Source organism: Trichoplusia ni, chromosome 10 (assembly GCF_003590095.1).
Source record: "Trichoplusia ni isolate ovarian cell line Hi5 chromosome 10, tn1, whole genome shotgun sequence".
In the NCBI taxonomy this organism is placed as follows: domain Eukaryota; kingdom Metazoa; phylum Arthropoda; class Insecta; order Lepidoptera; family Noctuidae; genus Trichoplusia; species Trichoplusia ni.
In genome coordinates this window covers 7,435,624-7,461,679 of record NC_039487.1, presented here as the reverse complement: position 1 = coordinate 7,461,679, position 26,056 = coordinate 7,435,624, and the positions used below count along the sequence as shown (strand labels likewise).

Here is a 26,056-nt window from a genome sequence, read left to right as displayed (position 1 = left end):
GACTACACTTACATATAAGATTAATGATGTATATTTAGCTAAAGATATTGAAAAACAAGCTGAATTACAAACACTTAAGGGAACAAGCGATGAAATTAAGAAACTTTAACAGTTACTTAGGATGTTTAAGTCAAATCAACAGCAATGCATTATTTAAAAACTTAACAATTCCGAAAAAATATTGTCAACTGTCCAAATTATTCTTTATTTTTATTTCACGGCAAATTTGGAGCCGAAATTCATTTTTAATTCAATTTTCGGTAACATTTGAGTATTTATTATTCGAAAATGTAATTTAGTTTTATTTATTGATCGAAAATGTAATTTGTTTTATTTTTTATTCCTATACGCTCCGAACCAACTCTCGAATGTCATATTTAACCAAAATATTTTTCTGTTTTTATATGAGTTTAGAATTTTGTTTTGTCGAACATAACTAGTGATATAGAAAGATTATAATTGTTCTATGGGACAGATGACAATATTCATTTCGTTTAACTTCAAAAATAAAAAATGTAATGTAATCGCTCGTTGTTTTCGCGATTTCGTTGTACAGATGACGCAACAACAGTACTTCGGTAAACATTTTAGTGCTCGATAAAGCCTATTTGAGAGGCCTGTAACGTTCGAACAGTAAAAACTTTAATAAAAACGTTTCTCAACGAATTTTCTATCAACAAAACAATTAAATAACATAATATTGTAACTTTATAATTAATTAATAGCCAATTAAACTACGTTAAGCGTCGTATCCATAAAAACTGACAGCGCATCTTAAAATTGAGATAATGTGGACTAATCCCCACGTGAAATGACATCAACTGAATCCAGTACTATTGACACTAAAATGACCAAAAAAGTATTACAAAAATACAATAATTGTAATACTTGTTTGCCCCCCGCGGCGACCAAGTACATCGCCTTACAGATAATTAGGCTTTATATTAAATGTACACAGCTTATCTACGGAATTTTTTGTCATAAAATAAATGTAGAAAAACATGTTTTTTATCGATTTTTCGTATAACAATAAAAAATTTCTCCGTCAAAAACGTAAAGTAACCTCTGACAACTCGCAGACACGATCTGTTATAACTATTCCATTCGACGATCACAGAAAATACGTTAGCGTCTGTTGTTCCGTGCGACCCCCTTATACCTAAACACTATTCACATTTTTATTTTTCTTTCTTATTCAAAAGAATCTTATAAATAATTTTTGCATCTCGAAAATACACCGGGGCTTTTTACAAATATTTTTACATTGTTGGCGGGCCGCACGACACCACAGACCACGATGTGTCATGAACACTTTCTTGGAAACGTAACTTTTGATCTAAAAATCTAATGTTAGGATTCACGATCCGTGCTTTTTCTTATTTTTTGTACAACTCGTCCTGTCCGAGTTTAGTTCCCTAACATGATGGTTCATTAATTATAACTTTAAAAATACCAAACGTTCATAAATTTTTCCTTCTACTAAGACCTAAATTTAAAACAATACCATTTATACAATATTCATAGGAACTTCTTTTGTTGTTATATTAATTTATTTATATATTAAATTTATGAGGACATTTTTTACATAAATAGCGATCCGTTCACTTTGAATTTTTCATTGTGTATCATATTTTTGGTTTACTATCAGTCAAAATAGTTTTTTTTCTCGTCCAATAATTGAATTTTTGCTCACGTTTCCTAGAAAACATATACGGTACCGGGTAACCACTCGCGTCTTGATCAAACTTTCCTGTCCGCACCAAAACAAAAAATAAATCTCCGCCGAAAAGTTTTGTATTCGATAAACAAGAATAATTATTAAAAACAACATCAATAATAACTTCACCTCGTCCAAACAAAAGGTCACGACACGGAAAAAAAAGTTTTTGGGCTATTGCATTGAATTTTTTTTTCTATTTACATTGATATCACGTGACAGTGACACGACACAGCGTGACACAGCACGTACACCAATATTAATTCAAGAATGAAATAATTGCGTACATTAAAATCAGCTTATTTTTACCTTACCTACTTTATGGTTATACGTAATTACGACTTATATGAACAAAATAAAAGGCTTTTATTTCGTTCACATAAATTGTGCCTTATTATAATACATGTCGATAATATTAAAAAGAATTAATATTCGGCAACACTTGACATTCTCTTTATTATTGGACTGCAGAAGACCCCCCATGTTATTGCAGAATGGGGGATATTTTGCAGTCGTGAACTATAAATCTATTTCGGCAACTGTTTGCGTTTAATTGTTTATTTGTTAATGATTTGATAATTGCTGAATGCAATTATGGAATCATTTGAAATGATTTCGGGCTATTGCTGTTTAATTATGCTTGTTTTAAAATTAAAAATAAAAATGTATTCGGGCTGTGTTAACATCCGTGATGAAAAGAATGTCTTGTGTTTTGTTTTGTCTCCTCAGGTAATGTCGATAACTAGATCTTTAACTCGACTTATGTCCAATTATTAATAATTGTCTTGTTGTAACTTCAGTGAAAAATCGCTATTTTTTTTTATCAATTACAATTCCATGTTTTATTTACATACAAACAATAAGTAACGGCAGTCTTCTGAAAATAATAATGAATATTTTTTTATATATACAACTATACAAATCATTGTGTAAATAATTATTTTCAGATAAAATAATCGTATTATGTTAAAATAAAATGTTATTTTTTAAGTTATAAAACAAAAGCTTCAACATTTACGTAAAATGCTACGGTATTTACATATTAATATCTAATATGGCATTTAAAAATAAAATACGCCAAGAATAAGAAAATTTTGAAATGAAAATAAAAGTTAAAATAAAATTTTATATTTTTTTGTTAAATAGAATTATTTTGTGCGTTCAAAACGTGACTAGCATAAGACGTGTTATTGCGTGAAAAGATTAATAAAAATAATTATTAAAAATATAATAATTAATAATAAAATATCCTATGGAAACATAATGCAACTAACATATTGCAATAAACCGTCGCTAAATGCGATAAAAACGTGCTTAAACCTGTTTGGCACTTCCAAAAGTTTGTACTAAGCTAAGATATTCACTGCTCTGTGGTAAAAGCTAATAAAAATAAATATATATATCTAATAATAATAAAAACACTCAATAATAACCAAACAAATAATAGAAGATTGCACTGTAATATTATTTGTCATATCTCTACATCTAATTACTTGTTCGGGCGAGTTTTTGTTCCATTTTGTTCATTCATTCAACTATTTTAGGTACGTTTTTATTTATTTACATTAAAATTTGTTTCCGCTAAAAGTTTCCCTATATACAACAGTTAGTTCTATCTAAATTAATGTTATTACTTTATTTTACTTTTTCATAATTGTATACTTTTGCTGGCTAAAATTAAACGTAAAAACATTTTAGAGTCCAAAACTAACTCGTCAAAATAATATTACGTAACCAATTACCAATCAGAGGCGATTTCTGTCACACTCCGGCCAAAACAAGTTCACATCCAAAAAATACAAAAGTCCCTTTTTATAATTTTTTACTAAGTTTTACGAGCTAAATTACATCTACTGCGTGGAAATCGCATCGGATTAGTAATAGCTAAATTTTCATGGCTGAGGGTTTTGTTGCAAGTGGACAGCTTGTTGGGCAGCTTGCTGTGCAGCTTGGGCGGCTTGCGCGGCCTGGGCGGCCTGCAGATGCTGCTGCTGGACGGCCTGTTGGGCGGCCTGCTGGGCGGCTTGCTGGGCGGCCTGCTGGGCGGCCTGGGCAGCCTGCTGGGCCACCTGCTGGGCGGCTTGCTGTGCCGCTTGCTGCGCCGCTGCCTGTTGGGCGGCTACTGCCTGCTGTGCGGCCTGCTGGGCTGCCTGCTGCGCCGCCTGCTGCACTGGTGACGGCAGGTTAAAGCCCAGCATCCTCGGGTCGTGCAATCTCAGAGCCTGTTCTAATCTCTGCTCTTGTGCTAATCTGAATGCTTCAACTAGTTCTGGTGATATTTGTCCACTCGCGTCATTCGGAGGTTGTGGAGGAAAGCCTCCATTGTGTCTTAAAGGACTCGGAGTCTCATTGCCGTGTGCCGCGGCCGCCTGGGAGACAGCCAGTCGGAGCGCCTCGGCCTGACTTCGAAGGAGAGCCTCAGCTTGTTGGATCCTCAGCGCGGCTTCGGAAGGTGCTGGTGGGGTTTCGGCCGGCGGTTGCGCTGGTGGCGGCTCTCTGGCTAGTTGCTGCCTCATCGCGGACACCAGGTTGGCAGCAGCTACCTGCACGGCACTAGCACCTTCACCAGGTTGTGCCATCATGTTGGCAGCGGCTGCTGCTATGGCTGCGACTCTTTCGTCTCCGTATGCTTGGTGTCCATTGTTGGCTGATCTGAGGAGGTCTGTGAGCTTGTTGACGGCGGCTCCGGCTTCAGAGCCGGCGGAGGACGAGAGGCGTCCGTTTGAGGAGGAGTCGGAGTGTGCTGGGGAAGGCGGCGCGAGGTTCAGGAGTCCCGAGCCGCCGGCTGAGGCGGAAACCGCGGCGATGATGTCTCTTTCTCGTCTTTCTGCAGCCGCCCGGGACAGTACGTACTGGGCGGCGAACTGGTGCTTCGGTTCCATTCTCATGTGTTCCATGTGGGATAGGAGGCCTGGAATCATGAATATTCAATTAAATACACGCAGGATTACAAAACTATCGCCATCCCTCTTTATGGTACTCGTTATAGTTAATACTCAATTCCAGATAGAGAAATAAGCTGTCGAACACAATATATATTGTTTGCTTTATGAAATTCCAAACTAACGTTAGCCTGCGGCTTCACAGCATCAATGATAAATGTCCTTCAAGAACGAGATTCGATTCCGGTTCGGAGTATTTTATGCCTTAGTCCGCGCTGTGATTTATCTTTACGTCAAGTTTTAACAACTAGCCGTTATCAACTAGGTGTTTGCATATTTGACAGATATCGACTGAAGACAATATTCCACAAATATGTTGTCAAACGCCTTTTGCTTGTCGATTAGCGCGTTATAAAGTTTATTTCCATTGGAATTTTGATGTTAATTAGAAACGAGTAGTCGCTACTGCTATTGTTCTTTATCTGCGGATTAGAATAACTGTGCAAGGTTTTCAACACTTAGTTTTAATCTTTATACTGTTTTTAAATGATATAAAAAATAAAATAAAAGATAAACAAATATATGGATCGCATATTTTGTAGTTGACGGTAAGATTTTCAATGTCCCTTTTCCATCTCCAGACCAATGTTCCTAAAGTATAGTATATTTTCCATCGATGTCACTAAATACCAACTAGAGTCAATTTCTTTTACTCACCACTTTCATGTGTGAATACAGCCTGACAAACAGAACAGGGCCACATTCTCAGTCCGCTAGTCAGCTGGGTCTCGGGATGGCAGGCCAGGTGTTTCCTCAGCGAACCCTCGTTGACGTAGTGCTTCCCGCAGACAGGACACGGGTGGTTCGCCGTCCGTCGCTTCGCTATGTAAGGATCAACAGGTTTAGCTTGCGCCGGGTATGGTGACGTGGCTGGAGGGCCTAGTCACCAGGATGAGGTAGGTTAGTGGGTTAGGAGGGAGAAAAAAAGAAAAAAAATCAGGTTAGTCTTGCTTTTGTTAGTACAGTTTTCTCACGACGGTACTTTGTTGGATTATTCTGCAGTTACGGGGACTTTAGTGACTTTATTATTCGAAAATGAAAGTTTATTATTCGAAAATGATTTTCGTTTTGACTATTGAAGTCAGAGGTTTTGTTCCAACAAAATTCCGTCTACTTAATATAACAATGATCTATCCGAACTCAAAACGTAATGAAAACAAATGGAGCTTAAATAAATCAATAAGTGGAACCAAAACAGAAACCAATTAACTGAACATTGGATGCCAACGAAACGAAATTGACAATAGAAAACGAGGAAAACGCTGCCATTAGATACATAAACAAAACATGTTATGATAATATAGACTGAACGCCATCCGAAGAATTCGTATTTCCAGGGACAAGCAAGAAATGTTTGCAAAACACACTACCCTCAGAATAATACTAAAACAATAACATCTAGCCCCGGACCGCGTTCTCTACTTATTTATTAAGTTAACGTTTAAGATTTATGGAAACGATACGTTTTTGTTTTACCGTTGATATTGAAACCAACACCCCTCATGGCTTTGTGCCAGCTGGAAGCTTTTATAACGTTAAATATTATGTTAGATAAGTTTAACTTATCGCGCTGTTGCGATGACCAGTTACAAACTTCCAGTGACATAACTTACTTGCTAATAAATCTCTCCTATTAAAACGTATTGTGGTAAAAACTGTACATTATTATGAATAAAATGATTTTAACATGCCCATTATTAAAATTAAATCATTCATGGAATCAAAAATACGTTACGAATAGAAGAGATTGCTTAAACTAATTAAAACTAAACCCAACGAAATTTGAAAAAAGAATGCCAAAGACGTTCCATTTCCAAATCCGAATAGAGCGCCGTTATCGACATTCTATTTTCGAGAAGATTCAAAAGAAGAACTCTTTATTTGAAACCAGAGTTCGTTTTTCGAACGGACCAATCAAAATAGCCGATCGCTGTGAAACTTACTCGCAACGCCGGATGCATTTGGGTCCTTGTGAGTGTTCTTCATGTGTTCAACGAGTGCTTCTCCTCCGAAAACTACTTTGTGGCATATGGGGCATGGTGTGGCGGTGGCCCCACCTATCATGAGAGCCGCGTGTTGCTGCAAAACACCAAGGTGCAGCTGAAGCTCCTGTTCCACCGGCGGTGGCGATGCGGGCATAGCAGTTCAAAGATTAGGACACATTCGAAAAAACACATATAAACAACAAAAATATACAGTCGAGAGGGAATTTTGAAATAAATATCGGCCAAAAGTCAATTTTGTCTTTGCAACGAAAATTAAATCCCAATTCATTTTCGGTGTTAATTTTGAAAATGAAATAAAAGGCTAAAATAATTACTACACTTTTTGTAGTTTTTTGAAATAAAAAATAAAATAAAACATCAATTATAAATTATTGGCAGAACTTGAAAACAAGTTCCTCATTGTGACCTAATATACACAGGAAGAAATATTTAACAATCAAGACAGTCATATTACTTCAATAATTTACATTTAAAAACAGTGACGTATAAAAATTGAGATTGAAATTTAAATAAATTATTTGCAATGTTATAATAAAAATATATGTTTTATCCAAGAAAAAAGGTTGCGCATTCTAAATTGATAATAGGATTGATAATATAATAGGTACTTAAATCTTCAACAATATTTAAAATTATTATTAATTTATATAAAAATACTTTTGGGATATTTATGAAATGTTATTTGATTTATAAAATTATGATTTTATAAAACTATTTATAATTTTTCAAACAACGAATTCAGATACTGACCTTTGCCGTGTGCGTTCTCAAACTACTTTCAGTGGCGAATCCCTTCCCACAGATATTGCAATGAAAGGGCCTGTTTTTGGCCCTTTCGACCTGGGCATCATGGTTTCTTAGGTGTTGTTGGAGGTTCGAAAGTTGGATGAATGCCCGGCCGCAGTCAGGTAAATGGCATTTGTAAGGACGCTCGCCTGTAGACAAAAAAAATGGGATTTAATATTTAAAGAAAATTGGCTTGCATAGAGAGGTCGAGAGGTCTTTTCCGGGTCAAATATATTTGATTGTCAATGGATCCATGTAATATAATAAATTGGTGGAGTATTTGGATGTGTTGCCTAGGTGACGAAAGAATGCCATCCATTCGTGTAGGAATGACGCAATTTGTCTATGACCACTATTTCGCCTACCGAAGTTACGATAGGTATGTCAATTTAAATATTCCTTTCAATTCTTTTGCAATCGTTGTAGTTTGCTCAAAGGACACACATAACGTCATAACTCAGAGAGAGCTAACGCAACACAATACATTTGACCCTAATAATTAACAAGAGCGACGTTTTTAAGAACCAATCGTGGAGATCTGAGCCATATGCTCCTATTAAAGCTAAACAAACATCGAAATTAGAACAATCGACGTTCGAAAATCGAACACTAACGGTAATCTTACACAACGGAACCGCAAACCAGTTCGAAATTCGAAACAATCTCAGCCAGCCGGGGCACGTTCGTTAAAAAGCCGAAAAATCACGACCGCGACCTAACCCAACGCGAAAGAAACCGAACGTGGCGTTCCATTTTTAAAATAAGACCATAATAAAACGAACGCATACTTTTAGCCTGTACTGCAAGCAAATGCATAGGTCGTTGAACGCACGCACACAAACGCGTTAGTTACACACAAACCCGTGTATCTACGTAGTCCTGGGCTTTGTCAGTGTATGTGAATTTTGCATGTCTGGGAAGAATGCGTGCATATTATACGCGTGAGGGACTAAGATTATTGTAGAATTATTTCCTAGATGCAACTAGATAGATATGTATGTGTATCTGGTGTAGGCTGTAACGGTCCGATCGCCATATTTATTGCTAGTAAATTTTATAAGTATGCATGGTTTATTAGTTAGAGCTGATAAAAGTGATTTAAATATTGGTTGACTATTTTATGGGTGAATGTTGTCCTTGTGGATATTTGAAAATTAATTGCCGTCGATAAAATTGGAACGGTTTTATTATTTCATTGAAGTATGTTTAGATGCATTTTAAGTATTTATAATTAAGATTTTCGTTTAAGTGTAAATGGAAATTCGTTTCGGATGTGTTTAAATTTTATTTTTTTGTTATAATTAAGCGTGTTGCTAACTTTCTATCGCAAACATAATTATTGCCCATATTTTTTTTACCATTTTATTAGTTAGAGCCTTCTTATTTTATTTAATATAAATCGTATCTAACAAAAATACTCAACGAAAACAAATTTATGCGAATAATTGTCGTTTAACGTGTTTATAAAATTGAAATTCATATTTTTATTGAAAAATTTACATTTTATGAAAATAATTGGGGATTATAGAGTCATTAAGTAGGCTTTTGCGAATAAAAGCTAGATAGACTTAACCTATAGTACTAGGGTTAGTCAATAATCACCGATGCGTCACAGCCATGCCGGTTACTAACACCTAATTGGTGATTACTGACCGCGGATCGGTGATTATGTCTTAATATCGAAACGTACGGGTTTTATGCGTTTTTATTAAATGCAAATTGTATTTTTATGAATAAAAATTCCAGTAACTTGTGAACTTTCATCTTTGTATGTGATTGTTAAATAAGTATAAAATTTGATGAATGTTACAGTTAGCTAATTTCGGTTTTATATTACGTTTTCCAATTAGAGCAAAATACTGATTGGTGCAACTTACATTTTTCTGAATTAAGACATTTTTTTATCTATTACTACATAGTAAGCAGTAGTAGTAATAGTAAGTGGGTTCAAACCAAGTATTTTTTTAACTGATTTGACACTTAATTGCAACTTCATCTTATTCCATTTTGTCCTAATGACATTTTAATTAGACTTATAAAATTTGATGACTTTTACGTTGCGATTTTTCTTAATACCTTGGAGGACAGTTTTTTTTTTATAAATGGCCCTATGAGATTTTTTATCCAAATATATTTATAATTTTCTTATTAGAAACCAAAAATACACCTAACTACTCAACTACCAAAAAATTGGACCATAGACAATATCGAAAAAAAAAACAAATCTCAAGACCATAAAGCAACGCCCATATACACAAACACATAATAGATATCTCAACGAAAAAAAAAATCAAACGTACCATAGATTAATCTTGTCTATGGTCAACATGTCTTCCGGGTTCGCTGTTCCCTATACTATTGTGGCGTCGCCGGCCATTTTTCAACCTATACAACTTACACAACCTACGCGTTTACCAACCAGCGGCGCTAGACCTTCTTATGCGAGTCAAGTAGGTATACTTAGAGGTCTTGTTGTGCTGGTAGTGAATAGTATAGCTATTTTTGTTATTTCACTATGAATAAATGGAAGCGAAAGGCGCTTACCTTAGCACAGTTTGGCCAATGTGCGATGGTAAAGGATGGTATCTCTGAGATCGTGAACGGATTTATAGTTTGTTAATTTCTTGGATTATTGCTTTGTGCACATTATTTTGTGATTATATTCGGGGTAATTTAGGTGTTTTTTGGGAATTTTAGGTTTAAAAGACATTAAATTAGAAAATGATTGTATGTACTGCTGAAGCTCAAAAACTGTTTTGGTTTATGTAGAGCAATGATTAAAGAAGATCATCTTTGTTTTTTCTTTTATAACCAATATATGCAATAATTACTTTATTATATTAATACCTCAATAGATATTAAAGTAAACAATAAAACACAGCCAACACAATTACATTTATAAATAAATTCATATCAAATACGAAATAAACATAAATAAATAAAAATATGAAACAAAAGAATTCCTATCAGAAAATCCAACTCAAAAAGAATTCAACCACAGCAACAATATTCTAAACCTAATTAGGTACTAGACATCCAGGTCTTACAAAGAGACCTAGGTACCCTAAAGCCTACGCCTTAAATTTACATACAAAAGTACCTCCAAGCCACCTTTGACTCAAATGCGTAGGTATTAACATTCTTACGTAGTGTTCCCGAGTCGGGTATTTTGATATAAGCACGAATAAATATATATTATTACTGTTATATTAAAATTTATTGGACGCCATTTTGGTTTTATGCGATTGAGATTTGACTGTACATTTTCTATTGGTGATTTTGTAAAAGATAGATTTCAATATTTGGATTTTATTTGCGAATAAATATTTAATTTATAGATGGTTTTGAGCGCTGTTTTGTTTGCATATATTCTGTAGTAAAAGGTGGCATACAAAAATAACTACCAATCTAAAGTAGCTATAGCCAAATCAAATATTATTATTTATTTAGTTTTAATTTTAAAATTTCAAAAAGAGTTTCTAAAGTCTTTGTAAATATCGTAAAGTATTTTTGAATTTTCAATTTGTAAAACAAAAAGCAATAAATACATTGACTAAATTCGACTAAAAACAATGCTATCCTTCAGAAGAAGTCGGGTAAAATGGCGGTATAGTAAACCATCGTATTATTCCAAGATATATTTTTAAGTAGGAGTTATAATTCCATTAACATCTTTATGGTTATCAAAAGACAATATTTATATGTCATTTTGACAGCTTGACAGTTCATGTTTGTATTAGAACCAAAATAATTTCAATTTCGTTATGAGTTTTACGATACCGAATATTTGTTTAACAATGTTTTTCAAATCGATTTTAGATGTCGTTAAATAGAGTACGTAATATATTAAGAAACTAAAATAACGTAAAAGAAACATCGAAATAACGCTCCAAAATGCATAAACACAAAGAAAACATATCTCACCATAGACAAAGCCCATTTATATTTTACAAAGGCAATGGAATCCTGTTGTACAGCCAAGTTTTGCAACAAAATAATTATAACTCTGTTAAAAACTTCGCAGACAATACAAAAAAGGCATAAAAACTTTACCTTTTTGAGTTTTAAAAATTTAATCTCAAATAATAATGATTAAAATCTACGCGTGTCTCGCAGGACGTGACTTTAGCAAATTTAATTTAATTTGTCTTTTCTTTTAAAGAACTTTGCCTTTCGCATTTTAAGAATTAAAAATGATGCAACTTTGTTTTAATTTGGTAATCTTACTTCAAAAGTTATTGTGAGTCAGTTCGTTTTATATCATTGTATAAAAATATAAAATGATATAGTTTAGCCATGCTTACTTTTCTGTCCCATAAAATTGCAAGGTTATTTTTTTACCCGACTGTCACAAGGTTATGTTTTCGAAAAAGTTTTGAGACATGATTTTATATGTATTTGTGATTTAATCAGTTGCCTGGTAAGCGAATGGCTAGCAGCCTCTTACTACTTGCTGTTACGACCTAACATGCCACTGCAACTCACTACCAGATACTGTCGATAGATTACCGCATTTCATTCAGGATTAAACATAAAAAAGAGGTTTGCTAAATCTAAATACTAGTTTTTTATTATCTATGTGAGCTGTCATGTACTTGTCAAAGGTGTGAAATATTATTTCTTCTGTAACGGATATTTTTAGTCATCACATATATAATTTTATCCTGTGTTAATCCCGTTTCAAATGCAGTTGACTTCTCAAATGCAGTAAGTATAATCAGACTGAAATGACCAGCGTTTTCTGTCAAATTTCTAGTTTCAAGGACACATACTTATTCGTTAACTATTAACATCATTAATAAGGCGATTTTAAAGTATGATTGAACAATTATTAATAGTTATCAAATATCCAGTGTAGTCTCATTATTAAATCGTCGACGTGAAAAAATCCATAGAATTTGTGCAATTTACGCGTACGAAAACATTGAAAACAGACATGGCGGCGGATTCGAAAATTAAAATTAAACATATCTCGTTGCGCGTCGATTTTAAAACACGACGGCGAGCGGCGAGTGCGCGATGCACAATTTATTTTTGAATTTGGAACGCAGACTTCGCGCCGTTTTATACTGCAAGCGAATTATTCGCGTTTTTGATGTTCGGATTACTATTTTTTTGTGCTTTTTCAGGGATTTTTATTAAAAAAAATATTTTGTCAGTCTTTTTTGGTACCTATTTTGTAATGTTTGAGCATGTGTCTCATTACTTTGACTATTTTTTGGAACTATAGTTCTTTACACATGTAATATTACTACCTATAACACATAAAATTACATTTATATGTCTAATTTGTTGCAAGTATCGTGGCTTCTATGACGCGACAACCAACATTTCTGATAAGATTTATAAGACATCAAATACACAACCAGAAAGTTTATTTTTAAATCCATCTGTGTTCGAGCTAGACTAAAAATTATGTACTTATAAAGATTATTTGTCCTATTAACAAATATCAGTAGTTTCAGGATAACTACGTCAGAGAAACCGATTTCTTTACTTTTTATGTATTAGAAAAAGTAGTTGAGTGCGCATAGCTCACTTATTTGATATACAAATATCTCCAAATATTAATCGAATCCCGTCTTACACAGAAACGTAATCACTTAGTCTGCATGTCAGACTCAGTACGTCACTTCCTATAGAAATGTATGGAACACATCTCAGACACCAAACAAATACAAGACTTAGAAACAATAACAAAAGACTCAAAATTCAATGACGCAACACTAATCAATATTAACCCTAAAACACTGATGCATCGAGAAATCCGAAAACTACACACATATTCGAAATTTCGTATCCGATACGAGTGCTGCGGATAACTATCCGAACTATTTGTATGTAGATATGTTTGTGAATTTATACAACATTAATCATTGCTATTGGAAATTTAAATTATTGAGGCTCGAATTTGCGTGCACACACGGTTGTGCAAGCTCCCCTTGCCCCCACCCCGGCGGGTGGGTGTCGGCGGGGGCCGGGTCACGCATTCCCACCCAACTATTATGCCCACCCTCGCCCCCAACTATTTGGGGTGGGCAGTGGGCATAAAAAAAAATATAATAGTATTCCACCTGCGTCCGTCGGGCGGAATTCGTATTGACGTACCGTTAAATATGGATATTGGACGCCATTTTGTTTCATGCTGATAATTTTGGCAACGGATTTTACATTTAAACTAGCTGCGCTGTGTACTTTAATTTAATGTTTAATATTGTTGTAAATTCGTTGTTGTTGGATATTTTGGAGTAATAATGGTGGTATGGGAAAGCTGAGTAGCTATTGTGATACTAGTATAGATACTAACTCACGTAATGATTTAGATTCACACATATTTTTGATAAGACTAAACCCGACGCATCTGCTTATACAGTTTCATAAACAGCGCAATGGTTAATCGTGAACGACTCCAAAAATACTCTAAAAGATAACACAAAACGCAATTTTCAAAGCTTCAAATTGTTATTGAATTTTAACTTTTAATTGTAATCGATTCAAGAAAAAACAGACCGGTAAAAGTATTTCTAAGTTAGTAAAAGTAATAAAAGTGCTTGTCGGGGGTTGAGTTTTCCCACGTTGAAGAACTTTTGCTTCGGGAAGAATCCTTTTTTATCTCAACCCGCTTTTTTTTTAATTTTCACCGCGGCGCTATCTCGCGAATGCTTCAGTGGTCAAATAAAAACTTAAGGAGTTCTCAACAGATGAAAAAAGTTACAGAGAGGTCGTGTTTTTTTATTAATATTTTTTTGAATTGAAGTCAGTGTAACAAAATAATAATCCTATAAATATAGGCTGTATGTTCAAGGTAAAACAACTCCTGAAAATAGGATAATTAGAGCTCATTTAAGGAAAACAGTTTATTTACAACTGAAATTTATAATTATTATTTTACATTGTCATAAAAATAATTTAGTTCTGTAGCTGAAAATATATGTAGTAACAAACATTTTACATTTTGTAAATCCCTAAATTGATATATTTCAGATAACACCACTATTAGGGAGAGTTTTTTGTTTGAACATGATAAACTAAGGGAAGGCTGGATTGTTTTCTGTTCAGCCAGTATGATTTTTTTTTACTTAGTCTTTACCTTCAACCTACTCATAATTCAAAGTTATTGAACGTGATATCTTAATTTTTATTTAAATTCAACTACCGACAAAGTGACGCTCTACACTAACAAATAAATGTACAATTCTAAAAATACAAAACGCCCTCTCCACTGCTCCTTAAGACTAAAGCAGTCAAGTTAAGAAAGATAGCCAAGTAACTCCTGAAAAGGGTACACGTTTCAGCGACGAGTAAAAAGATTCAACCCGAGGAGGAGCGGGTTAAGCGAAAAAAGGAAGAAAAAAAGATAAAAAGCAAACGTTTTGCGCTCGGGAAAAATGCAAAAAGAACAAAACTTATAGTTGGCAAGTTTTCCTCAAGTTGGTCTCGAGTGCAGGGTTGCTAACGACTTCCCATGTGTTTTATCTTAATGTTTACTTGTTGGTAATTCTTTTTTGGGTCGTTTGTTACTGGTATTTCGGTTTTAAAGAGATATACACAATTTATTCACACTTAGAAAATGAAAATGACTGTCCTCTTTGTACACATAGTAATTGTTAAACTTCGAATTATATAAGTTGCCTACTTATTAATATTATTTTTTAACGAAATTTATGTAATCAAAGTTCTTTCAACCCCGATTTCACAATAGTCAACCAATTTTTACGAAATACACCAAAAGACAGACACAACCCGATCGCTTTCGAACAGTACTTAGGCATCCTTTAGTGCCAACCCTGTCACTAACTAAGATCGTGTGAATAGTAAGAGGTTGGCCAAGCATCAGTCCCGGGCGGCAATTATTTTTATTCAACCCCCTTTTCAACCCCCCCTCGGAGACATCGGACATTTTCACCAAAAAGAAACGACTCGAACTCGGTCCCATTTAAAAATTCATCTGCAGTCGCAGTGTTGAATCGGATTTTAATGCCGATTTAAAGTTTGTAGTTTGTGATTTTTATTTTTATTGCACTTCGCTAAGAAATGGATGTAAGGGAATTTCGTATTCAGTGTTTATTTAAGATGAATAATGGTTTTTCTCAATGTTTTTCAGAAGGGTGTCGTTTTATTTGGAATTAAAGTGCTGTTTTACGCAATTTGGCATTTTAATCTCATTAAGTAGTAACTGATATTTACCGTCCACTTTTTTAAGTTTACCTTTGCCATTAAAACTTAACTATTACACAAGATATACACACACAAGCAAAACGTATATATGCTAGATTCAAAACCAGTTTTAATTTAAAACACTCGAAATTTAAAACATAAATACACCGTACTAATATCACTGGCTACATCGAAATTCCAAATTCAACTACACCGCATTCGAAATTCAAAAACTAAAACTGACCGTTAACGTATTCAAAAACAATACGGTGTTCATATAAAAATCTTCCGTTTCGAATTAACCCTTTGCTCCAATTTTTTGTCTTCTATTGTTTGTCCTTTGAACTTAACCCTTCGATTACCTGTTGTTTTTCAAACATGGACAGAGGGGTCCAATGTGTCAATCTGTATTATTTTTTTGTCGTTATTAATTATTATTTCAACGTTTGATCGTGATGTTTTGTTTGTTTCGTGTAATTTGTTCGGGTGTGTGTTTCTGTGCTTTGAATTTATTGAACTCCAGTTTTTTTGGAAGAGTTTTAAATGATTTGTTTATCCGCCGATTTTGACAAAAATGTTCTAGGAACTATAGAAAAATAATATTGTTTAGTTTGGTTTTCGCTTTGATATTTAATTTGTTTCCGAGTTCTTAATAAAAATAGGCAAGCAATAGGCATTGTTTTTCAGCATGCAATACTTTGACATATATTATGCAAAATCTATTATCACCCGTGAATGAATCATCCATCATACTGCCCTACAACAGTTAAAATCGACCATCAAAAGCATCGGACCTTTGTTAATCATAAAAATAATATCAAAAACTATTATTATTCCAAAGGGTTGTGACCTAAGAATTGTTACGAAGCGCATCCAAATACCGATGGACAATGACCCGGATAAAAAAGTGGCCTGCAGCTGCCCAGGCCATAATGGCTGTTGTTAGCCAATATCGCCAAAATAATAGTAGGGCCACTATTATTATGCTAATATGGCCAAGGCCTATTATTTCATTCACAGGTACGGAAAGAATATCTTCCGGGACGTTTGGGCCCATTGTGTCCGAATGTTTGTCATACGGTTGTTGCAGGGTTAATATTTTTTTATCATTTTTATTATTGACCGCCGCGCGCGGAACTAATTCTGATGAATTATAAACATATGGCAGTGATAGGGTTAAGTTTTTATTGTTTTATGGCTTTTTGTTGTGAGAAATAATTTTAGATGGTATTCAAGTTCTGCGTATGGTTTAATATACGAGTATATAAATCTATCCGCTATAAAATAACGTGTCACCTATTTAAGGTAAGTGCATAAATATTTAATAACCCACTGTGAAATGGTATGCGCTAAAGCAATTTCTGCTTACATAAACCGTGTGACCCGAAACCTATGAAAACAATATTACATTACAACCCTAAAATGCGAGTGCGAATTAAAAATCCATCTTCAAATGGAGTAATAAATCAGAGCGATTCAAAAATCGTTTTTCCAATTAAAATGCACCGCATCGTTCTTAACACATTCGTTCGATTGTTCCAAAATTGAATTCTAATCACCTTTCGTCTCACAATGGGCCGCCACGCCCCCGCTTTGCCAAAAAATAGGGAAAATGAAGAAAATTTTCCTTTCTCTTATAAAATCGGTTCGATTCTTGAAAGGAGGCGAGCAATTAACTCGAGTATCTTTTGAGTTTAAATTAAGTGAAAAAAAAATAGGGGATGAACGATTACTCGGTAGCGTCTGGCATAGTCGGAGATCTATTGATTTAATAACGCGAGGTAATATGATTTGGTATTCAACATTTTTGTTATAGCTACATTATTGCTATCTTACTGAAACCAATGTGGCGTCAAACAAAAAGTTTTATATTCCCACTCAAAAAGAGTATAATTTCATTTCCACGCAATATCGAATGAAATTTTTACTTAAATCCTTACCAAAACTCATAAATTATAACAAAATATAAGATAAATATCAATAAAACACACAAACAAGCTAACCCTACCGCTGCAAAGGTCGCGAATGCCCGCACGCAACAAAATCCAAGCTCGCGTTCGTTATACATCTACATATTTTTGCTAAACAAAACCAGTTTTAGCCGGTAACGTGCGGTATTGCACAGCATGTACCGTTACTTCGCATCTGGTGATGCAACTTTTGATGCCTATAATAACATAATAGTGCACTTATCTTTGGATACATATTAAGGAAACATTATGGGCGTTATCGGAAAATATACACATAAGAAAACTTTTTGAATATAACGGCTTTTCTTAAACCAAATATAAGTTTACAATGAGCAAGACAATGCGTTCAAAGATAGCCGCTGGCAAAACTTACTCGTGGCGATACTTCATTTTGTTTCCACGTTAAATATTATAGACAAAAGACTACAAAAATTTGCATGTCCCAACAATTAATTGCGAAACGCATTATCCATTGTCTCTAAAAGTAAGTAATTAAATCACAAAAAATTAAGAGCAACACGCAATTCTATTCTTTCGCTAATTAAAGTAAGAATGAAAGAAACGGCTAAGTAGCAAGTTGGGAGTGTAAAAAAAAACAAAAGGTCTCCATAGGGATTTGAATTTCGAACGAGAGAGTTTGCGTGTTCGCGTCAGTTAGCGGCATTTTGAATTTTTATTTTTTCTCTAATTGTGTCACGATTTTGCTTTTGTTTTTACGGTTGCTTTTGCAGTTGAGATATTATGATTTAGATCAGAACGGTTAGCATGTTGGACGGTTGCCTTTTCAAATCGTGCTATTTTTTTATGTTTTCGTTTTGCAAATTAATTATTTTGTAGACATCGGAAAGTCTAATAGTTATAAGAAGAATAAATTACACAGAACAAATATGATCCATTTTTTAACATATAATAACACAGCCTTTTATAATAACCAGTGAACCCAAAATGATATCACTATTTCTAATCAAGACACTTCCGTAACCCTTTCCATTTTTAATCGAAACCGCTATAAACAACCATAAAACGTATTAAAATCGATTTTAAGTCTGGCAACATCTGTTCTCATGCACTCATAAAGTGATCCTATACCGGAATAAGGCCATCAGTGTTGCTAGTGATTTTCAAAGTTATTTTTTAAAAGGTTTTTGGGAACATGTGTAGGGAACAGATGTTGTGCGTCGAAATCTGGAGTCAACGGACTGATCGACAATTACTGTTATATTTTACTTTCTTTAGGCTATATCCGGGGAGAAATTGAGATAAAAAGCAATTTTGTTTTGGATTCAACAAGTCGGTAAATCAAGATTGAGATTTTTTTTTGCGGATACCAAAAACACTGCTGCATTTACAGGTTAAGTTTGTTATACTGGCAGCAAAAAAGACGTTGATTTTTATTTAAAAATCGAACTTTGATTCGGAATTTGAAATGATGAGTAATTAACATTAAAAACAAAAGTTACGTAAGTATGTCGTTAGACATTTTGTTTTATATACTTACAATACAGAAATATACCCTACACAATTTACACGTTACAAAATGGTATCTATTTAAAAATACATATATACATACATACACTAATTTAAATATTAGAACAAAGTTGTGTGAAAACAAAACGAGTGTTTAGCAAGGAAACCTGTTTTTCTGTAACTATTATTGTTCTCGCATGTCTATTCATTATGCGATGTTAATTGTCATGTTAAAATCGCCATCTTTGTTTTACAAATTACGTCCTCGATGCCTTAGCTGTGGTATAAAAATGTTTTTGACGTCTGTGCGCTGTTTTAAATAGAATTAATGTGGTCTATTTGTGGTGTGATAGTTTTTTAATGTTGCAATTTTGAAAGAATATTCTTTTTTGTTATTTTGATCTGCAGTAAGCATTGAACGGTTGGTTTAAAGCGTTTTTTTGTTTGATTTTTTTCTCTACAAATTTTCTAGTTTCCATGATTTCAAAATTTTGAACATGATAAACATCGTAAGCCTTGTATATTAATACGTCTTTCTCAACAACAAAACAGGGATACCCAATAACTTTTTCTTTATTCTTAAGAATTACAATTAACGCCCTAAGAAAGAGAAACAAAGCCCACCCCTACCATATGTCTAAACAATAGTGTGGTGCTCAAAGGAGTTAAAACACAAAAAAGGCTATAATTAATACGAGTAATTATTCTTTTGAGAGTTATATTAAATTATTTGTTTAATTCGTTGCTCTATTGTTTTTTTTTCTGTGATTAGTCTGTTTCGGTAATTGTGCATTGTTCTTTTATAATTTTAACGTTTTTGTTTTAAGAAAAAAACATAATTGACCCTTTGTTCCATGTGAAATAATATTTTTATTATGGTTACAAGTAGGTACCTAAAACTATAGGATCAAATAAATTGGTTATTTTTTTTTCTTATATCTTATTTTTGTAACGTATTCATCAAGCGAGTATTAAACCGTGTTCTCTAACTACTGTCATACACAGACACAAAAAGTTTTACAAAGTTCAACATCTCAAACTTACAAAAAAAGGTCCAAATTAAAAAAAAAACTCAACAAAAGCGAAGACAATTAAAAGAGGGTGCGACTAAGTCCGATTTAATAACCAATCGAGCCCGACACCTAAGAAAAGGAAAAAAGATTGTTTAAAAAGAAATTTCGCCCCAATATAATTTCGTAATCGTTGGACCAAAAGTCCGGTTCCGGGGAAAAAGAAAGATACGACCTTCGTAGTGTCTTGGCCGTCATAATGTGGATAAGATAGGACAAGTTGACGGTTACTGATGCGACGAAAAGATTCGATATCTTTTTTTCTCAAATTTTACCTGAGACGGTAAATTTATGAAGTACTGGTAGAATTAATTTGTGGAGTTATAGTATAGGTGTTATTTTAATAGGTATTATAAAAAATATGCGCTTTTAATTGTGTTTTATACCCAGTAAAGAACAATAGTATATGTGTTACTGTATAAAGAATAACAAAGATAAAAGTGTACCTTAAACTACTCCTTAGTTAATTTAGACTGGTGTGTTATTTTATCTTTAAAACAATCATAAAAGAAATAGTTGGAAAAAAGATAAAAGGTAAAAAATCTTATCCATACTATTCGAAACAGCGATATGATGTCAATATTTACTTGGGGAAAAGAAGGCGGCAAAAAATAAATTAGGCGAAAGCTCATTCTGGGTGAAAAATCTTCGTTGCGACATCTGTGGCCCAAGGGTGGGCAAAGATTGAGGGGTGGGAAACGTGATTTCTTTCCCATTACTATTTGAGGACTTAAGTGGATGGTAATGGCGGCCTACTGTTAGATTTCGTAGGTATTGAGTTTCGATTCTGGTGCGGAGAAAATAAATGTGATTGGACGGGTGGTTTTTTGGAAAGCTTTGAGTTGGGACTTATGACATGTACGATTTTTTTTTATTATGTTACTGTTGTTAGTAGTTTTAAGTACCGTGAATAGAGAAGGTTGTATTTATTTGAGGTTCTCTACAATTTTACATACAAAAGTCCTATTATAAGATTTCCAGTATTTTCAAACTGAGATATAAAATTGTGTTTTAGTTTTATATTTGTAATTTTTGTGTTGGGACTTACCTACGACATTTACGATTTTTCTTATTATGGTTTACTTTATCGTTGGCCATCGTATTTAATTAAGTGTGTTATGGTAAATTTGTTTAAAGGGAAGCCTTATGTTTTTATTTAGTAAGAATCAAGAAGTCCTAAATATCTCTGTTTTCATAATTTTGCCTTAAGAAATACGAGCAAAGCAAAAAATGCCTAATAAGAAATTTTCTCGCAAGGGGTTGAGTTGACGTCAAAAACTACATAACTCATCCCTATCGAAAAATCTCACGGGCGAGGGTTAGGTATACTTCAAATTAATAGAAAGATAACTCTTGTGGTTTCTTTTATATTAAAAAAGCAAGGGTTGAACTTTTCGTTTACTTTATATTATGAACTTTTTGAACTTCTACCTTTGGTGTATTTTTAAAGAAATTTTCCATTAAATAGATTATAAAGGGTTTTTTTAACAATTAACTTTTAGATTTATTTACCATCTATTAAGCTTCCACTCCTTATTATAATGTTACTTGAACAAATGACTTTACAACGATATCGTACGAGTGTAAAAAAATTCTTTTTTTCTATAAAAGGTAAAAATCTCTTCATCAAAAGAAAAATACGAAAAACAGAATGATGTCGCCGTCTACGGGCGTTAATTTGAACGCAAACATTTGTGAAAATCAAATAAAAACCGATCACGCGAAACAACCTTTTTTCCATCTCGGCTTCTGCAAATAGGCTTCTGTTTTATAGTGAAAAGCGACTTGATACTTGACTTTTCCGGGATTTTTACTTACGTATTACAGAACACTTGTATGTAGATTTATGTTCTCTAATTTATTTCATGTTTAGCTTGTTTATTTTGATAACAGTCAGAAGAGTAAGTGTAAAACAAAACACTTTTGTATTGTACTGAAAGAAACGAGATTGTAATAAAAAAATGGAGGACTAGCCCAGTTTGTGGGTTATTCAAGGTGATGATGATAATTGATAATATACCATATACCACATTATCATATGTTACGTTGTAAACGTCTATCATGTGCAGATTTTTATTCCCTATTTCACTATACATTTTTGTTTACTTCTTTATGAACAAAGCACTCTTCAGCAAAAAAAATCAAGTATCAAAATCCACGATCGCCATAAAATTTGCCCTCTTTTTCTGAAGGGTGGCACAAAGACGCGGTGGAAAATAAAAAAAGCGACAAAAAAAAGATAACGGAACCCTCGGAATTCAACCAATCATGGAAATTACATCGCTTTCTATTGGACGAGTCTGTTTCTGTAAATATTTACAGACATTTTGTTTTTTGACCGATTTTTAAACGGCTTATTTTACTTTTGTTTTTTTTTTTTGTGACGTGCTTCTCCTCCTTTGTTGTACAACAACACTCTTCATGACCCATATCATTTTTAGTGTAGTCTTTTTATGAGAAAAAATAATATTTTAAAGGTTAGTTTATTTTTCTTTTGTTGGGGAGGCCTATGTCAGGCAGTGGATGAATATGGTCTATATGATAATGATAATGATCTTTTTCACTAGTTGTATTACAGTTTGTAACATATTTTACATAGAGCGGTTTCCTATGTGAACTCTACATCCATTTTAGTAGCTAACATTTTATCCTAATTTGATATTTTTGCCGTACATTTCTACTTCCACGTTACTCGTAAAAATTGACTTTCAAGGGACAATAGTCCGTCGTCAACACATCTCTAAGATGTTTCAAAAAACTATTTGAAATCATCGGATTCATAAGTTATCTGTGAAACAAAATGGCTGACTGCCAAATGTATCCCATATTAATAATACATTATTTACCACATAAACCCACCCCGGTCCCAAGGGACAAGTATTTCTTTTACGCGGACAAATTTTTCCATTAATATTTTTGTAAAAGATAAGATGGATTACGTGGTTGAATTAACGGGTATTCCCAAAGGTGCTAGGTTCGAGTCCCCTTTCTTGAAGTTTGGAGTAGCTAAGAGGTTGCTATAGTAATATGAAGCTACACAATTGGGCGAAGAAATAGAGAGATTTTTTTCTAAAAAAAAATTTTGTTTCTTTTTTTCTTTGGAAAAAAGTGTAGACGTGTTAGTCATTGGAGTTGATTTTTAATTAAATGCTTATAATGATCTCTCTAGAAATAACTATCATTTAAATCCATTAACGATACCGTAGGTCCTGTATAAACACCGTACTATCCGTATAGGGTGCGCGGATACAAATTACAATTAAATCGGTTTAATATTGCATTAGTTTAATTCAAAGGAAATGCATTTAACCATGGCTGAAAACCACAGAACTGCGGTCACATTGGAGAGATTATTTTAGTCAGCAAATTCCAAAGTTTCGTGTAAATTTTACTAAATGTTCTTAACATAACCTTGATATACATTTTTACCACAAAAACTGTAGATAGAGCAGTGTTCTTCTTTTTACAAATGTAGACCTACTTTTTTTACATTTCTATGACAACATTACTGGCTTAAAATAACGATTCAATACTTTATGGCTCTTCATATATGTACTATGTACGAGTCAATAATAGTGTCCTATACCTGAGGACTTTAAACTCAAATGTAGTACTGTACATTTTTAGAATAATAAGTTTGTATGATGGAAATCGATTGAAACTAAAACCATAAGGTATCGGATACTAGTATTCCCCTGCGTTCAGAGCTAATTTTCATAAAACGTAATATATTTTTCTTAACTTAATGAATATCTAATTAAATTAATATATTGATACAAAGTCAAGTGAAAGGTTTACTTTATAAAGCCATAAGTTTTATCTAAGTTAAATTTTATGAGGCACATAAAATTGCTATTATTTGTATATAAGTACTAGTGTTTATATTTAAAGCTAAAGTTTTACCGACATGTTCCTAGAAGCCTACCACGTTATTTAATAATGAGATTATTGCATGTTGTGTGAAAGAGATGCTGATATACGCCCGTGTAGCGCTCTCTCTTTTCCTCACCTCCTGATTACCTAAGTAGGTCCGCCATATTTTTTATAGCCGCTCGTGATTAAATTTCCTTCTTGGTTTCCGAGTAATGTTACAATAATGTTAAACATTGAATGCGGTAGCCATTTTCTTTTTGCGTTGTCCCTTAAGTAAGTGTTGCGCAACTCAATATGTAATAAAAACTGTTAGTTACATGTTTTTTTGATGATTTAAAGTTAGGTTATAGCCGAGTTGGTTGCTGTGTTACTTATAACAGAATTTACTCCAATTCAATTTCATTTTAAGATAAGCGACTATCCTTAGCTTTAAATGAAATTTGATTTGAATTTTTACAGATATCAGTCATCAATAAGAGGAATGAGAAAAAATGCAATTTGACCTAAATTTTGTTTTTGTATTCAAAATAGATCTTTCTGATAGGAATACCAAGCACTCTAGCTGAATTTGCGTTTCTATTTCTTTACTATTTATGCCATAAGACCTAACAAGAGATTTCTTTTGCGCCAGTACCAATTAAAATTCTCTGTTTCTTTGTAAATAATATCTCAAAAAAGTATTTCTGGACTGTTTTTCTCACTAATCTTTTCTCTTTTCTCTTTCTGGACTCTTTTACCTACGAGTACAATACACATTGTCCAGTAACCATCCTCCTTAGTGGATACATCTCGGTATACATATATAACTGTTTGAAACTGCTTCAACCCTCCACTGCCGTCTATTGATTCTTAGTGTTGCAGCCTATGACAAGTGTGATATATGCGTGCTACGCACCTACATGTTTGTTAATAAGATGACCGACTCGTAAGCTTAGAGCAAGTACTGAGAATGTATGAAGCGGTTAGAACTTGCAAGATTTCTGAAAAAATACAAAGTTTTCGGAATATTTAATGACGATGACCATTCAAAGTTCATTTTAAAGGTAACTGATAGGCTTAAAAGCTTTTGTAGAGTCTGGCAATACTCTATTTGTACATGAGATTGAATTCACCTTGTATTTGAGTAAAACCAAAAACTATGTTTCCGAATCAAATATGCCTAATCATTTAGGGGTCGTTAAAAACAATATAAATAAATAAATTATTCGCCGAAGTCAATGTTTTAATCAGATATTTTACAGACTTTTGTGTTTGAGAGCCAGAATTTGCTTAACCTCTCCACAAACTGTGTTACTATCTATTTCAGTTTTCGATTCAGCTAAATATCATTGTTATAATGTCATTATGGTTATACAATATTGATTAAAGTAACATTTTCAAATGAATCTTGCGTAAAAACCGATATTTTAATTCGTTTACTGGAATACAGCAACCGGGATTTGACGTTAATACCTTCATTTTACAAACCTAGCTATAGTTTAATCAGAACTAGTAAGTATTATACCAATGATTTCAGTTTTCAAGTACTGCACACACATAAAATAATTCGCTCAATTTCTAGACAGAATTAAAAAAGGAGGTTATCTGTTTTATATTGCAGTTTTTAACAGCCAAAAATACCTTTTTCAAATTCAAATTTCAGCTCCAAATACAACAGAATCATCATTAAAATCATCATCGTTAAAAATCGACTGAAACCAGTATTTCAACCAACATTTTCGTTCGTAAACCATCAGTCATTTTTTATCTCAGCTTCGCGACTGTACAATCATCGGCTGTGTGGCGTGGTGCAATGATTCTATTGATTTCCACTATCCCCCTTGCCCCCAACCCCTCTCCCCCCCCGCGAACACACGAGATCACCCCTTCAACCCCTTTTCACCCCCTATATATAAGTACATAGCACCAATAATTTGCACAGCGTGTGAATCCGTAAAAGGTGCTATGTGTGTTGTCGTAGGTCATTCAACTTTCGTTAATGATTTTCGGGATGTAATTTTGGCGGGGAATGATGATCATGGAATGATGCGTACTGTATGCGTAATAATGTGTTCATAAGTCTGAATAT

General features: G+C 33.6%; 1 protein-coding gene across 8 annotated transcripts in view; it reads right to left on the bottom strand.

Moving 5' to 3' along the window:
* Positions 1–2,840: 2,840 nt before the first annotated feature.
* Positions 2,841–26,056, bottom strand: part of LOC113497870 (zinc finger protein 628) — a 109,337-nt gene continuing 86,121 nt past the window's right edge. For 7 of the 8 annotated variants that reach the window (XM_026877624.1, XM_026877626.1, XM_026877628.1 and 4 more), the window contains exons 7-10: positions 7,416–7,600; positions 6,603–6,768; positions 5,317–5,538; positions 2,841–4,628 (exon numbers count right to left, since the gene is read on the bottom strand). In XM_026877624.1, coding sequence (XP_026733425.1) covers positions 3,610–4,628; positions 5,317–5,538; positions 6,603–6,768; positions 7,416–7,600 — 1,592 coding nt within the window. In that variant the 3' untranslated portion in view covers positions 2,841–3,609. The remainder of the gene's footprint in view (positions 4,629–5,316; positions 5,539–6,602; positions 6,769–7,415; positions 7,601–26,056) is intronic. The other variant, XM_026877632.1, reaches the window with a different exon arrangement.